Source organism: Sorex fumeus, unplaced genomic scaffold (assembly GCF_029834395.1).
Source record: "Sorex fumeus unplaced genomic scaffold, SorFum_2.1 ptg000098l, whole genome shotgun sequence".
NCBI lineage: Eukaryota > Metazoa > Chordata > Mammalia > Eulipotyphla > Soricidae > Sorex > Sorex fumeus.
In genome coordinates, this window is record NW_026606155.1 from 1,930,764 (window position 1) to 1,946,371 (window position 15,608).

The 15,608-nt window shown below is 59.4% G+C and overlaps 1 protein-coding gene across 4 annotated transcripts in view; it reads left to right on the plus strand.

Moving 5' to 3' along the window:
- Positions 1-330: 330 nt before the first annotated feature.
- PRIMA1 (proline rich membrane anchor 1) overlaps positions 331-15,608 on the plus strand; it is a 46,115-nt gene continuing 30,837 nt past the window's right edge. For 2 of the 4 annotated variants that reach the window (XR_008795074.1, XM_056134173.1), the window contains exons 1-3: positions 536-686; positions 1,356-1,483; positions 8,164-8,299. Coding sequence is in view for 3 of the 4 variants with exons in the window: in XM_056134173.1 (XP_055990148.1) it covers positions 1,391-1,483; positions 8,164-8,299 (229 nt within the window). In the remaining variant the exon portion in view is untranslated. The other 2 variants (XM_056134174.1, XM_056134175.1) reach the window with 2 other exon arrangements.

The following is a 15,608-nucleotide window of genomic DNA, read 5'->3' on the forward strand; positions in this document are numbered from 1 at the left end:
CTCGAGGGGTGGGCCAGCGGGGCGCCAGCCCCCTCCCCCACCCGCCAGCCCGGGGTCCGGGAGTCCTCTTCCCCAAGGGGTGCATCAACGAACGCCCGCTACACAATAGCCTCGCTAGATGGAGACGCGCACCCACTGCAGCGGCGCGGGCAGGCGCTGGCGAGGCTCACGTCTGTTTTCCTTTTTCGTGCATTATTGATTTCGCCTCCGCCCGCGGCCCTGCTGCCCGCGCCCGGGGCCGCTGCCTGCCGCCGCCGGGGAGGGCGGGGAGCGGGCAGGGCCGGCGCGGCCGGCTCGGGGCGGCTCTCGGAGGCCACTTTCCCCGCCCTCCGCCCGGCCCGGCCCGGCCCGGCCCGGCCCGGGGTACCGCCCCGCGCGCGGCCAGGCGCAGCCGGGAACCGCCGCGCCCGGAGCCGCGCTCAGAACCGGAGGCCCCGGCGGCGGCGCGCAAACTTTTGCTCCGGTGCCCGGCGCCGCTCCCGGGCATGTGAAGCCCCCCGGGCGCCAGCGCCGCTGCCAGGGTGAGCCCCGAGGCCCCGCCTAGAGGGCGGGGGGACGAGGGAGGCGGCGGGCTTTAAATGGGGGGCCCGTCGGCGCCTCCGGAGCCGTGTCTGCAGCAGGGTGGGGGGGAGCGCTGACCTCCCTCCCCCGCGGCGAGCGTCCACCCGGGCCGCCTCCAGGCAAGGGTGCGGTGTGGGGGGCGAGGGAGCAGCGGGGAGGCGGCCGGGGAGGGCCCGGGTGGCGGGCTGGCGGCGGGGAGGTCGCACCCCGAGGCTGGAGGCGCGCCAGGGCACACGGGGGAGCGCACCGAGGCGCGGCGGCTGCAGCGTGCGCAGTGAGGGCCGGCCGGGCAGGGACCGGGCACGCCGCCCGCCCGTGTCCCCGGGGCGGCGCGGGCCGGATGAGCGCGGTGGGGGCGCACGCGGGGACCGCGGCCTTCGCGGGGTCTGAAGTCCGCGGGCAGCGGGAGTGAGTTGTGCGTGGCTGTTTCTTGGGGGGGAGCTGTAAGTGCGCCCCGGGCTGGTTTTTGGAGGGGCTGGGGGGGGTGTGCCCGAGGCCCCGGGGTGCATGCACGCAGGATGGGGGTGTTGGTGTGTGCGCGGGGCTAAGGCGTGCACCCGGGAGCTGTGAGTTCTGGGCTGCCGGCTTCCTTGAGTTGCTTTTTTCCCCCCCTCTTCCCTCCTGTTGTTTTCTGCACGAAAGGTCAGGCTGTGCGCAAGCTGGAGGCAAAGGACCAGCTTGGGTTAGGAGAGTGCTCCGAGGTGCGGCGCGTCCCCCCCTCCCTCCCCGCCCCTCCGACCCCGACGGTGCCGGTGCGCAGCGCCCACCTGACCCGAGCTTTGCTCCCCTGACAGTGGGCCCGGAGAGCGGGCGCCCAGGGCCGGCCGAGATGCTCCTGCGGGACCTGGTGCTGGGCCCAGGCTGCTGCTGGCCGTCGCTGCTGCTGCACTGCGCGCTGCACCCGCTCTGGGGCCTCGTGCAGGTGAGCGGGGAGTGGGCGGGGTGGGGGCGGCGGGGGACCCTCCGGGGTGAGGATGTGCCGGGAGGGCAGCACTCCTGAGCTTTCTCGCAGCTGTCGAGAGCTGAGATCCCAGGCAGGCTGCACCCCCCTCCCCCACCTCCATCCCTACCCCTACTCTGGAAAGCCAAAGTCCCCAGACACGTTGGTCTGTGGAGGAGAGAGAGAGCGCGGCTCCAGGGAGAGCATCATGCTCTTGCAGAAACACCAGGAAAGAAACTTGGAAAGAAAATTGATCCTGAGAATATACTCTCATATTCCCCACCGGAATCACTAGTGAACTTGAGCTTAGCAGTGGGAATGGATCAGCACCGCAGGTGGCCTGGGGGCACAGTCCCGACTAGGCTGGCATGGGTGGAGGGTTTAAGAAGTCATTGCCAGGGTCCGGAGAGATAATACGGGCGGCTGCCTGCGGTTCCGTGGCCTCACCACATAGGGTCCCCCGAACACCGCCAGGAGGGATCCCTGAGCAGAGGTAAGAGAGAGTTAAGTTCTGAGTATCGCTGGGGGTGACCACCCCCACGCCCCACCCCCAATTAAAGAAGGCACTGCCCATCGTTGAGGACAACCTGTGGATAAAATCATCCCCTGGGGTCCCCTAGACTCCAGGGCAGAGGCTTGAGGGTACCAACTGAAGTTCCCTCTGCCAGGTCAGAGAGAAGGTTCTGGGGGATGGTGTGAAGAATGGTCTTGGGGGTGCCCAAGAGCTGGACTTTGGTGCCAGCTTTGAATTCTGAGCCCTGACTCTGCCCATCAGCAGCAGCAGAAACGTGGTCAGTGCCTTATTGCCTGCCTGACCTCTCTCTAGTTCTTCTTCCTCATCTTCCCCTCCGTGCTGTTTCAAGTATTAGCTAAAATAAAGCGAGTCAGGATGGCTCAGCCCCGTGCCTGGCCCCAGGATAAGCAGGAAGTGGTGACCGTGTTGGTCTAGTTATGGGACAGTGCATATGTGTGGCCTCACCGTGAGTCTCTTGGACCCATTTGATGTTAATAATGACAGGAGTCCACTGGCGGGCTGAGTGGATCTTCGGGTACACCCAGAGCCCTGCCCCTCCCCGGCTCCCACTTCTCTGGCTGGCTTCCCTCTCCTGCACAATTATTTTCCTTTCGGAGTCGACAGCTTTGTTTAATGTGTGACGCAGCAGGTGTTAAAATCAGCTGTGCCTTCTCGGAATTGGGCTGTTGTTGCTTTCAAACAGTCGGACTGCCGGGAGCAGCTTCCCAGGTTGAACTTTGAGCAGAGCTCAGATGCTCCGTTCATGTCCTTCCTCCGTTCCTCTCTCTCATGCTCTCTCCTCCAATGTGAGCTCAACTTTGGAGAGCAGAAGGATGTGGTCAAGAGAGGAGAGTTTTGCTGCATGAGCTAGCAGGACCCTCACCTCCTCCCAAGGGAAGGAGTCTTCATATAAGCATGAGTGTGTGAGTGTGTGTGTGTGTGTTGGATGCTAGCACTCAATACAAATCCATTTTCATGAAAATCAATTTAGGAAAGGAATCTTCCAGACGAGCACAATGGACCAGATCTTGGCTAGAGACTCTGGAAAAATGAACCTGCCTAGGATAAGGACGGACAGGCCAGAGGATGTTGGAATGGATAGTTTTTAAATGAAGTGCTGAGTCCAGGGGCCCTGAGGGCAAGAGAGATGGCAATACCTGTGGTGGTGTATTTCTCTTTAAGTGGAGAGACTAAAATCCGTCATGTCATAGAGTTTCTTGAGTTCGCAGGAAGAATTTGGAGCTCTCTCTTGGAGCATCCACAGACATTTGACAGAAGAACCCCCACCCCCCCACCCCAGTTGTGAACATGTGCGAAGGTGAAATGGAGACAGTGTCCTCTCATGAGCAGGTTAAGTGGTGAAGCAAGAGCCCTGGGGTCACCCGAAGTGCCAGGGTTCCCGGAAGTGTCTGGCTCCTACATAACAATATGGCCCAAAGCCTCTGGTAACTCCCCAGATATGAGAAACTTCATCAAAGTCCGATGACATTTGAATGGCCAGAAGGTAGTGGCAGCATTCCAGGGTCACCTTCCCTTTTCTAGATGTGTCTGGAATTGAGATTTATAGTTCTGCTGAGTTCATATCTGGATAATCTGCCCCCTTTTCCCCCATTTGCAAGTGTGGAGGGAAATGGGCTGCCTGTTCCTGGGTACAGGGAGACTGTGGGGTTCAACGTCTCCCTTACAGATGCCAGGAGCACTCACCCTTGTGAGGGTCCTCCTGGAGGAGTGGGATGGGAGCAGGGGGCTCAGAGCCGGGCCTCTGGGCTCTGCATGCTACTGAGGAACCCCCCCAATCTTCCCCCAATTGCAGTCAGTCAGTCGCTACAGCTTGGCTGATGCATGGGGTCAGGCACCTGTTGGTGTTGCCCTCATGACATTGAACTCTGACCCCGGAGAAATCAGGCTGTACGCAAGAGAACCCAGCAGACACCTATCTCCGGGGCTGGTGAAGACCTGCAGACATAGAGCATCCCTCGAGACCGGAGAAGTCAGAATACAGGCGTGAGGAAGAAGCCAGGCAGAGGGGAGAAAAGGACCACGGGATGGACACCAGGGTCAGCCACTGACCTAGCGCTTCACCCTTTGCACTTGAGCCTGAAGCCAACACAGAGGCCGTCTGAGGCGGGAGATACCTGCGTTGGGTCTTTTGGAAACCTGGACCGGCTGGGTTATATCCTGGGGGAACCCTTAAGTTTAGAGCTTGTCCCTGAGGGCACCTGCTCTTAGACTAACCACATCCACAGGATAGATTGAGGGAGTGGAAGGAGGCAGGTAGGAGTTGGGTGATGTTGGCGTCAGGAGGGCGGGTTGGGGTGAGTTTTGATTTTTCTTTCTTTCTTTCTTTTTTTTTTTTTGGCTTTTTGGGTCACACCCAGCAATGCACAGGGGTTACTCCTGGCTCTGCACTCAAGAATCACTCCTGGCAGTGCTCAGGGGACCATATGGGATGCTGGGAATCGAACCCAGGTTGGCGGGTTGGCTGCATGCAAGGCAAACGCCCTACTCGCTGTGCTATTGCTCTAAACTCAAAACTGGGGTCAGTTTTGAGTGGTTCTTTTCTTTAGCCCCAGGCTGTCCTGGAGGCTCTCAGGATCTGGCTGATGCCCGTTATCGGGGGCTTACCGAGCAGTGGGTCTCACCTCCTATAGCAAATCTTGGACGGAGGCAGGTGCTACCCCCGGAGCGTCCTGGGGACCCACTGCAGGGCTGGAGCTTTGGGAATGCATCCAAGGGGGGGATTCAAGTGAAAACTATACCATCCCAGGCAGGGGCGGAGCCACGGGCACTGGGACCCCCAGATCACAGTGACAGGCACCGAATCCTGGTGACAAGAGGGCCTCCCTGTGCCTCCCATGCTGCATGGCACAGCACTGACAACAGCATCTGCCCCAGGGGAGGACTGGGCAGCGGGGACTGGGATGCTGGACGCCCTCCTTGGTCACAGAGAAGCCAGCTTTGGCTCTGTAGGCTTGGGGCAATTCCCTGGCCCCCGGGGTCTCACCTCTGCTCCTTCCAAGTCAGTCTAAGAGAGGTGCCCTCGGGGACAAGCTCTACCTTATGGGCCCCCCAGGATGTAATCCAGCCGGTTCAGGTGCCCAGTCCAAGTGAACTCTGAGCAGGGGAAGGGGAGTCCCCTTGTGTCTTGGCAGGTAGGGAGGCCAGCCCCTGTTCTTCCAATGCTGTGTCAGTTTGGCACATATTTTTGTCTCTCTGAGCTGATGTCCACCTGCTTGGGGTGCGCCCTCCAGCCTCCTGCTCTGGGCCTTGGGTGAGAGGAGACTGTGATCTGCAGCGTCTGCATCAGAGGAGCTGGGCATGCACACTGGTCAGGGTTGTGGAACACCCTTGGCCAATTCCCACAGCCTAGCGTGGGCCACAGATCTGACAGAAGACCAGGGGAGAGTGCCGCAGAGTTTACAGGGAGCCGCAGGACGGCAGGGAGGGTGCTTGCTTCGCAGGAGGCTGACCCAGGTTTGATCCTCAGCATCCTGTGTGGTCACTGCACCGTCAGGAGTGATCCCTGAGCACAGAGCCTGGAGTAAGCACCGAGCTCCTCCAGGTGCGTCCCCAAAACCAGAAGAGGAAGGAAGGAAGGAAGGAAGGAAGGAAGGAAGGAAGGAAGGAAGGAAGGAAGGAAGGAAGGGAAAGAAAGAAAGAAAGAAAGGAAGGAAGGAAGGAAGGAAGGAAGGAAGGAAGGAAGGGAGAAAGAAAGAGAGAGAAAGAAAAAGGAAGAAAGATAGAGAGAAAGAAAGGAAGGAAGGAAAGAAAGAAAGGCAGAGGGAGGAAGGGAGGGATAGAAGAAGGGAGAAAGGAAGACAGGAAGGGAGGGAGGGAGAAATGAAGCAAGGAAAAAGGGAGAAGGAAGGAGGAAACAAAGCGAATCAGTACCTGGGCAGGGTTCGAATGTGAGGATGGGGCAGAGATGTGTGGGGGAGTGGGGGTGGGATCAGGGACTCCCCGAGAAGGGTGTGTGAGAACTGGGCTTGCAGCAGAGGGAAGTCGGCAAGTGCATGGAGGGTCCAAGTCACCCCCCAGGCATGAGGGAGCATCAGTGAGCTTGCGTGGGGCCCCCGTGCAGACCGTCCCCCAGACTCGTGTGGTGCAGTGGGTTGGCAGTGGTGCCATTTTTGTGTCTCGGGGTGCATGTGACAGAGACTACACTTCTCCCCTCCCCCGAACCCCAATTTCCCTGCTCATAATTTATCACCTTCAACCTCTTCTGTGTGGGCGCCTTTATATACCTCCCACAAAAACAAGTCACTGTATGGCATGGTGCCGGGTTGAACCAACATGCCCCCTGAAGAGCCCTGCCTCGTACATTGGGCTCAGAGAGGCTAAGACACGAGCTAGGGTTGCACAGCACCAGCTCCATGGACAGCTCTGTGTGTGTGTATGTGTGTGTGTGTGTGTGTGTGTGTGTGTGTGTGTGTGTAAGAGAGAGAGAGAGAGAGAGAGAGAGAGAGAGAGAGAGAGAGAGAGAGAGACATCGCCCTCTCAGTGGTCTCCCTTGGTGATGTTTGCACACTGGGTCAAATTTAGCAAAGGAGTCATCTCAAAGGCCTGTCCCTGGGTCCCCGAAGCCCCTGTGCCTCAGAGGGCCAGCGGTTTGCCAGTAGTGTGTAAGGAGTTAACCATGGCTGTGGAATAATGCAGAAAGACGCACCATCTGTGGACATGCTTCCCGTGGGGGGGGGGGGGGGTGAGGAGATTGCCTGGCAGAATCCGAAACGCGGTCAATGGTCCTTCAGAAACTCTCCAAAGGGGTGAAGCACCGGCTTCTCGGCCTCTGAGATACGGAGCCTGGCTGTAAATCAAAGGCCCGCACTGCTCTCCGGGTGGCTGTCACCATGCGGCCCATCGGACGGGCCCCTCCTGGGTCCTGGGGCGCTCTGCCTGCAACTTGGGGCCGTGCTCACCTCCAAAGTCCTCCCGTGCATGGCTGGCTGCAGGGGAAGTGGGGTTCTGGAGTTCTTGTCCTCAGGCTGTCAGCCAGAGAAATTAAACAGGGCATCCTGGGGCCTGAGGGGAGGGGGGTGTGGAGGGGGAGGGGACTGCCAGCCCCTCCCTGCAGGCCTGTGAGTGAGTGTGTTCCCAGGACAGGCCTCAAACTAGACACCCAGATCTGCTTAGCCTGGGACGTTGCAGCCAGAGGCCCAGTCACGCTTCCTGCAGACTCTGCTTTAGGAGATTAAGGGCCAGGTTGGCATGCATGGCGTTTACAGGAGACTGTGACGGGCAGTCACAGCCCAGACGTCTCCCCACTTCCCTTCCCAAGGCTCCTGGGGAGAAGCTTAGACTGTGTGGTGAGCCTCCGGCAGGATGGGAAAGGCAGGGTGTCGCTCCCGTTTTGGGCATTCTGGTTGTGCTGGAATGTCAGGCTTCCCCTTAGGTGCGGGGTTCGGTAGTGAGGTAGTGGACACAGAAGGCCCCAGCTGGACAGGGTCAGGAGCGTTTCCTCAAGGAGAAAGGTGAGCACCAAGCGGGGTAGTGGTCAGAGCTGGAGCGAGGGCAGGGAATGTTCCGGAGCAACAATCAGGGGGCCGAGGAAGGGCCTGGAGGGCAGAGCAGAACGTGAGAGACTAACAGAGGTGGGACTGAGCCTTTGTGGCCACGTGACCCCCTCAGCTCTGGGCGGGCATTTGGGGGTGAGGAGTTGCAGGTAGTTATGTCTGGTGTGTGTCCCAGAAAGACCATGGGGGTCCCCTATGGGCTCCAGAGAGCACTTGCCCTGCTCCTGATGGTCACCGGGGTCCCCAGAGCCAAGACTGACTAGGTCAGCCCCCCCCCCCAAGAAAGAAGGAGAATAACACCTATAGCTGTGGTCAGGCTAGGACTGTCCATGGCCAGGACTGGGGGGTGCTCTGGGGCTCCAGGGAAGGTCCGACACTCTCCCCTTAAATCTGGAGGGAGATTCTCAGAATCCCCATGCCCGGGCTTCATCTTCCCTTCCCTTGTCCCCCTATCTTGTGATGTGTCCACAGTCCCCCAGTTGGTGCTGGGCAGGAATAAGTGCTCCCTCGGAGTCGTCCCTCCAGGCTGTGTCTGCGGGAAGAACCCCAAATTCTAGGCAGCTGGGGGGGGGGCGCGGCGGGGAAGGGATGCGTTTCTGCTCCGCGCGTCCTCATGGTCTTCTCTGGGTTTGCAGGTGACACGTGGCGAGCCCCAGAAGTCCTGCTCCAAGGTGACCGTCAGCTGTCAACACATCTGCCAGTGCCGGCCCCCACCCCCGCTGCCCCCTCCCCCACCACCCCCGCCGCCCCCCAGGCTCCTCTTGGCTCCAGGTAAGTCTTCGGGGCCATTCTGGGCGCTGCGCAGGGCCCCGGCGGAGCCGTGAGCTGGAGCAGAGGGCAGCCTGTCCGCCTTTGTAATTTTCCATTGGCCGAGCAGGAGAGAAGCCAAGGCCCAACTGTCCGCTGCAGTCTGCAGAGCGCCTTGCTCGCTGGCCGTTCCCAGGAGCTGGAGCAGGAGGAAGCTTCCTCCGCGCTTAATCAGATAAAAGTCAGCCTCCATTTGATGAGTGGCCACGGGCCTGCAGTGCTGCCCAAGGGCCAGCCTTTCGGGGGGCAGGTGCGGGCCTCTGCCCACACATCAGGGTCCCTTGATGGAGATTCGTTCTCATTGGAGGAGGCGATGGGGAGGGAGCCCAAGGGGAGACTCAGGGCGCACGGCGAGCTCTCGGGGTGCCTCTGGGCAGCGAATCCTGCTCAATACCCTCCTTTGATGGCTGAGCCCGGGGTTCATCCATGAGCAGTGTCATGGCCTGGACGCGCAGACAAAGGAGGGTTTCTCTGGCCTCTGTGAGTGAAAATTCCTGCTGCCAGTTGTCCGTGGAGAAGGTCAATGTGTCCGAACCATCACTCCCATTTTAGCTTGTAGGATACCCTGTGTGGGTCTTCCCCACAACTCCGCCAGACAGGAATCGTTCGGGGTGAACTGCAGGTAACCGTGAGTAGGTATGTCCTCGGGATGGTGATTTGCAGATCCCGGGTCCGTGTTGCGGTGTTCAGGGGGAGTCTTGGCCCCCCACGTGCCTCTCTGTGTTTTGTTGGCTTAGCCTCTGCCTGCCTCTGTCTCTGGTTCCCGTGCCCAGAGTGGCTCAGGCCGTGGCCGTCTGCATTGCCAGAAGTGTTGGTCTGAAAGGCGACTAACGACCTCTTCACACCCAGAGAGCTAACAAACAGTCATTCTAGCAAGTTCTGAGGGGTCTGTCGATGCCTGTTGGAGTGGGGTTCTGGGACCCCTGTTCCTTCTCCCTGGGCTCTTAACCTTCTAACTCTTCCTGAAGGCCTTCCACCGGCCGCAGCCCCTGGCCCTGCTGTCTCCGGCTTCTCCTCCTTTCAAATTCCTTCTCCTCCTGCTGCCCGGACCCCAGGGGTCTTTGTATCAGACAGCGCCCCAGCCACCTCAGAGTCCCCTCAACTTACCCCCCTCAAACTGAACTGACAGCAGGGGAAAGACCGTTCTGGCCTCCTGGGGGCGACCTGGCCTCAGCGGGAGGTTCCTCCCGTGACAAGTGGCCTGTGAGAGCACAGAGGACATTCCCGTGTCAACCCTCGCTCCAGCCTCAGTGACAGCACCGCCTGCCGGTGTCCACAGGCGGCCCTGAGATTGTTCTAGATTGCTAAGGAGGCACAAGGCCTCCAGGTAGAAGGAGCAGTGGGACCATAGCACAGAGAGGCGACCGGACACCCCCAGTGGATCTAAGGGGGCCATCATGGGCAAGGAGGGGGTTGCGGGCGAAAGGCACCTTAGGTTGCGTTTTGGTCTTTTGACCCAGAAGTGATTCCTGTTTACCAAACAGTGTCCACCATCCACAGAGATATGGTAAGACTGTTGGTTAAGACACACTTTTGCATCTGTACAAATGAACTTCCACAGGAGACCTCCTGTAACCTCTGTTGTCCAAGGTGGGCAGCCATCAAGTAAAGGGAGGGAGGTAGACCAGTGTGTGTCCAGTGAGGTGGCCCGGAGCATTCCTGAGGTGGCGAGGCACAGGGGTGAGAAGGAGGGAGGTGCTGGGGCTGGCTTGCTTGTTGGTTGGTTTGGTTTCAATAGGGTAAGTGATGGCAGTGAAATCAAATCACTCTGCTCGCCTGCCGTGGAAGGTTCTGGACCCCGGGCCTGCTCTCTTTCTGTTGCTTGGTGAGAGGAGCAGGGAACGGGGCTGGGGGAGCCCCAAGGTCGGAAGGGGACCCGCAGGGTTTATGTGCCTGGTTCTGTGGTCCAGCGTGTCTGATGCACTCGCTGGACCTTAGGGCAGGGTTCTGCTCTGTGCTCCATTCCCGTCCCCTTTGGACAAGTCCGAGAAACGCCTCTCGGACACATGTCACCCCAGACACCTCATATTCACGACTTCATGATTCTGAATGAACACTGGGTCATTTTGCGCCCACCCACCCTTGGCTCCGCCCGTCCCTCCCACCCCTGGCTCACTTAATCTCCCTCAGGGCCAGGACGCCCCTTCGAAGAAGCTGAGCTCTAGAGACCTGGGCAATGCCGGCTCGGTGGAGCAGGGCAGAGACCAGGATCTGCATTTTCTGTTTCCACCTTGGCTCTGGCATGGCGGTGGAATCAGGGACGAGTGAGGTAGTAGCAATGCCAGGCTGGAGTTTGGTGGGGGCTCTGGAGACCCCTTGGGGGCCTCATGGCGTAGAGACAGGTGTGGGCCAGGACAGGGCGTGTGTGTGCTCTGGGCTGAGGGCCCCTCCGGGCGGGAGGAGACCAGGTGAGGGGCGCTCCAGCAGGACTCTCAGTTTCCAGGAACTGAGGGCCAGAGGCCAGTGCCTTGGCTCTGTACAGGCAGGGACAGCCAGGCTGCGCGCATGGGCCAGACATCCCAGCTCCGGCTCTTCTGCACAGACTGTATTGGATTCCTGTCCGTTCCTCTCTTCTAATTGCTCCTGGAGACCTTTTCTCCCTGGCCAGCCCGAGGCTGGGGCTCCAGGCTCCCGATTCCATTGACTTTATTGACTTCACCTTGATCCGTTTCCTCCATGAGGGAGCAGCTCCCTCTCCGAAAGTTCAGCGAAAGTTCTGGGTCCACTTCCCGCCCCCAATTAGGGTCCTACTTGACAGATGGTGAGAGGAATTACTGCTGATGGTTCGGGCCCAGATTTGGGGGGTGGGAGAGGGGAAGGGAGTGAATGAACCCCAAGGAAAATCCTGATAGAGGCGCTGTCCCCTAAGGATGAGGGTGTGCGTGGGCACTGGACAGGGGGCAGGCCCGTGCACCCCACAGCCCAGGGCTCAGGTGACCAGTGCTGACCCCCGGCTGGCCAGTGTGCTTCCTCTCCCTCTCCTCTTGCGTTCTCTGCATGTGGCCCAGACTCTGCAGGTAAGTTGAACCCCAGAAATCTCGGGGTCAGCCTGCGCCATGCCCAGAGGCTCTATTATTCCCAGATGTGTGTGAGCTCCAGCTGTGGGCCAGGAAATCAGTGGTGGAGAGAGGAGAGGAGGTGGTGGGGGAAAAAGCAGGGAGGGGTGCACTGCTCCAGGACGTGATCAGGGGGCAACTTCCCTTCCAGTTGGCAGGGCTGGTCTCATGCACAGTGGCCCTGCCCCTTTGACCAACCTCTGTACCAGGCATGCATGCTGTTCTCCAGGACCTTTCTACCTGGCGTATGATTGCCTGGTACCCTGGCAGCACCTCGGGACGAGACTTTGATGGCATGGACAGGCCACTGGTGGGAAGGTGGAGCCCGAGAACACAGCAGTGGGTTGAGTGACCCTCGAGGCCAGGAGCACCCTCCAACCCTGCCACTTCCTGTCTGTTCGGTGTTATTCATGTCACTGTGGTGCCAGGGTCTGAACCCGGTCTCGTGTGTGGTGTGCAGGCTTTGCCGCTGAGACATATCCCTCGCCAGCCAAAACGCCTGCCCTGGTTTTAAGACGGCCAAGTTACCTATGTCTCCGTTTCTTCTTTGGTGAACTGGGTTGCAGGAAGCCCTCATTCCACCCAGGTTTCTGGAAGCTTCCAGAAGTGAGAAGAGTTTTGGGAAAACCAGACGGGGCTTTGGGTGGGCGGGGTTACCCCCCATCCTGGGAAACTCGTCCTGATCAGGAGCAATCCCGGTGCTTGGATCCAGCAGGGGGAAAGAAAGCTGCTTGGGGGGGGGGGGGGAGGGGGGAGGCGCGATTTCATTCCGGAAGGGGCAGGAAGGCAGCGTGCAGGCTTGGTTGGGAGAACTTCCGGTTGGATCTGATTGGCTGGAGCCCGATGGGACGATGGTGGGGGCAAAAGCGGGGTCCCTGCTTGCTGAGCACTGCAGGTGGGAGTGGGGCCTTCCGTACAGTGTCCCAGCAGAGGGAGGGGATCCCTGCACAGTCCTGCAGCTCTGGGGGCTCCCTGGAAGTTGGTGCCACCTCATTGGCTGGAGCTGTCACGTGTGGCCAGGCAGGTCCCCTGTTTGTACCCAGTTCCCTTCTGCCCAGGGTGACCTTTGGGACCCGTCTTGCCAGGGCCTGCCCTGTATGTATGGAAACACTTTGGGCCTGGACACCTGGACCTGGTGACCACCTTTCTACCACTCCCCACCCTCCTCCACCCCTTCAGGCCAGGCAGCGTGACTTCTTATCGTGAAACTTTCAAGAGCCATTCACTCCACCCAGAGCTCAGGCTGGTAGGGGCAGCTCAGCTCTGCATTCCGGCACGGGGGCAACCCTGTGACCCCTCCCTCCTGCTCCTCATCTGCCCAGTGTACCCACGAGCCCCCCAAAGAGAGGCCATGTAGAATGGAAAGTCCCCAGACTCTGCTTGGTGTACAGGACCCACAGGTCAGTGACTGGCTCCCCGACTGAGAGATCGAGGCGCCCTGCAGAGTAGCCTTCACTGGTTGGAACCTCTCTTTGCATCTGCAAAATGGTGCCAAATGGGTGCCCCCTGTGGGCCATGGTGAGGGTGCAGCTGGTCAGTTATCGTGCCAAAGCTGTGGCTAACAGAACGGCTCATGGGAGTTGCTTTTGCCTTAAGCACAGATGCAGAGATGAGGCAGACCTGATGTCTAATCTAGTCCGACGCGTCTGAGGGTGCGGTGGGGTTCAGTCGCCTCCCTGCACGGGCCCCTGTCCCTGGCCCCAACCAAGGCCTCTACCGGAAAGAAAAGGCGTTCAGGGATTCCACCTCCTGCCCTCCCCAGGCTTGGACCCTTGGGGTGTCCTGGAGTCCCCCACGGGAAGGTTTTTCTGGAACGTGTGGGCAGGATAAACCCCGGCCGAGGCTAAGGCCCAGGCAGCCGCCGGAGGAGCTGGGATCTGGGTTGGCCTCGTGAATGTCAGCGATGTCCCTGTCCCGCAGTGACTCAGATGCCCTGCAGCCGGCCGGGGAGGGGGGCAGCCGTGTCCCCGCGCTCCGGAGAGGCGCACACGCCCCCTCCCAGAGACCTGCCTCGGAGGCTGATGGGGCCCAAAATAGCTGCAGCAGCACCGAGGCGTGAGCCGGCATCTCGGCCCGGAGGCCTCCCCGCCGCATCTCTGCTCTTTCCTAGACAAACCAGAAGGGAAGCAAAGCGTCTTCTCCCCACGGAGGTCACCCAGCAGGGGTCACCCGCTCCCCTCCTCTGTGCCCACGCTGCCACGTGCTCACCAAGAAGGGAGCCAGTGGGATGGTGGGTGTTCTAGAATGAATGTCTGACTCACCCAGAGCGCCAGCAGGAGGCCGGCTTAGCACCCAGCCCTGAGCTGGACCCTCCTTGGCGCTCACGGCACCCTCCGCATCCCTCTGGGGCTGGTGGCCTGAGCCGGGGATCCTGGGAGGGGCTCGGAGAAGGTGACTCACTGCCCAGCCGTCAGGAGGACAAGATCAGTAGAGGCCAGTGGAGCACTTCTGGCTGCACCCCTGCCCGCCCCGTCCTGTCCTCCTGAGCGTCCACTTCGGGGGGCATTTTTCTCTTTTCTGTGACAGCACCTTGACCATTCCTGCCTCAGGCTTTTGTTTTCCCGAGTCCTGAGGCCCCTGAGCTTCCTGTCCAGCCTCAAGTCACGCACTCGCCTTCCGGAATGTCCCCCTGACTCCCACACGCATCGTTTTCTGGCCACGCTGCAGATCATCCCCAACCTCTATGACTACAAAAAGAAAAGCCCAGGCCAAGGTTCCTTTCCTCTCCAGGGTGGGGGTGCTGGGCCCACTCTGGGGGCTTCTGGCTTGGGGTCTCCAGCAGTCGGTAGAGCTGGAATCACCCCAAAGGCACGTGCATCCCTCCCCTCCATTGGCGGGAGGTGCAGGGGCCAGCTGGGTCCCACACGAAACTCAGGTGGCACCTCCAGGCCACCTGGGTGTCCTCCCAGCATGGTGACTCAGAGCTTGACAAGGGGTGGACACTGGGCCCTTTGGGAGGACGAGCTGAGCAGTCTGCAGCGACTCGCCCCAGGACCCAGGAGTCACAGTGCTCCCGGGGTTAGAGAGAGGAATATCCAAGCCTTTGGGAAATGGGGGAAGGCATCTGAAAATCACACCTCCCTATAAACCCAGGCACGTACACGTGCGCACACACACACACACACACACACACACACACACACACACACACACGCATGCGCCGCTCCTTTTTCCTTTTTTAGCAATCATCCTACCCTTTAAATACTCCGTTGATGACTAATGCCCGGATCCTTTGCTGGATCCAGGGAAGTGCCGTTTCTCTGTCCACTCTCGGCCCCTCACGCACCCCGGGGCCTCCTACAGCCCCTGATTCATTTCCCTTGCACAGATCTGGTGCTTTCTGTGAGCTGCCAGGTGGGCGGTTGTGTGAGGCTCCTGCAGTGCCCGGAGAGCAGGACAGAGGCGTTTCTGCCCCTATGGCCCGCGCTTGTGGCTCACTGTGTGCGTGTGCGTGCGTGAGCGTGCATGTGTGTGCATACCTATGGTGCCCATGCATGCATTGGGCACGTATGTGAATATGCATGCACTAGCAGGCCAGGTCAAGTATGTCAATTTATAAATATAGTATATGGTATATATATACATATAGTATAAAGTATATAGGTATGTAGTATATAGAAAGATACACATGTGTGCATGCATGTGTTTGCGTTCACCAGCAGCCAAGCCTAGTATGTAGATATATAAGCATATAAATACAGTAGCACTGTTGTCTTGTTGTTCATCGATTTGCTTGAGCGGGCCCCAGTAACGTCTCCATTGTGAGACTTGTTGTTACTGTTTTTGGCATATCGAATATGCCACAGGGAGCTTGCCAGGCTCTGCCATGAGGGTGGGATACTCTCGGTAGCTTGCTGGGCTCTCCGAGAGGGACGGAGGAATCAAACCCGGGTCGGCCATGTGCAAGGCGAATACCCTACCTGCTCTAAATACTGTATAGAGTACATATATAGTATATAGGTTTATAGTGTGTAGATAAGTGTGTGTGTGTGTGTGTGTGTGTGTGTGTGTGCATGCATGTGTGTGCAACAAGAAGTCAGACCAAGATACAGGAGTGTGGGATAACATTGGTTGGTCCTTTCTGCCTTGCCACAGGGAGCTTAGGTTTATTGGGTTACTCCCATCACGGTGCTCCCATTCCTCTGTGTTTATTTGTATAGGAGGTGACATGTTCCCCGGCCAGTGGAACTGGGGGGTCTGATTGGGGTGGTGGGCAG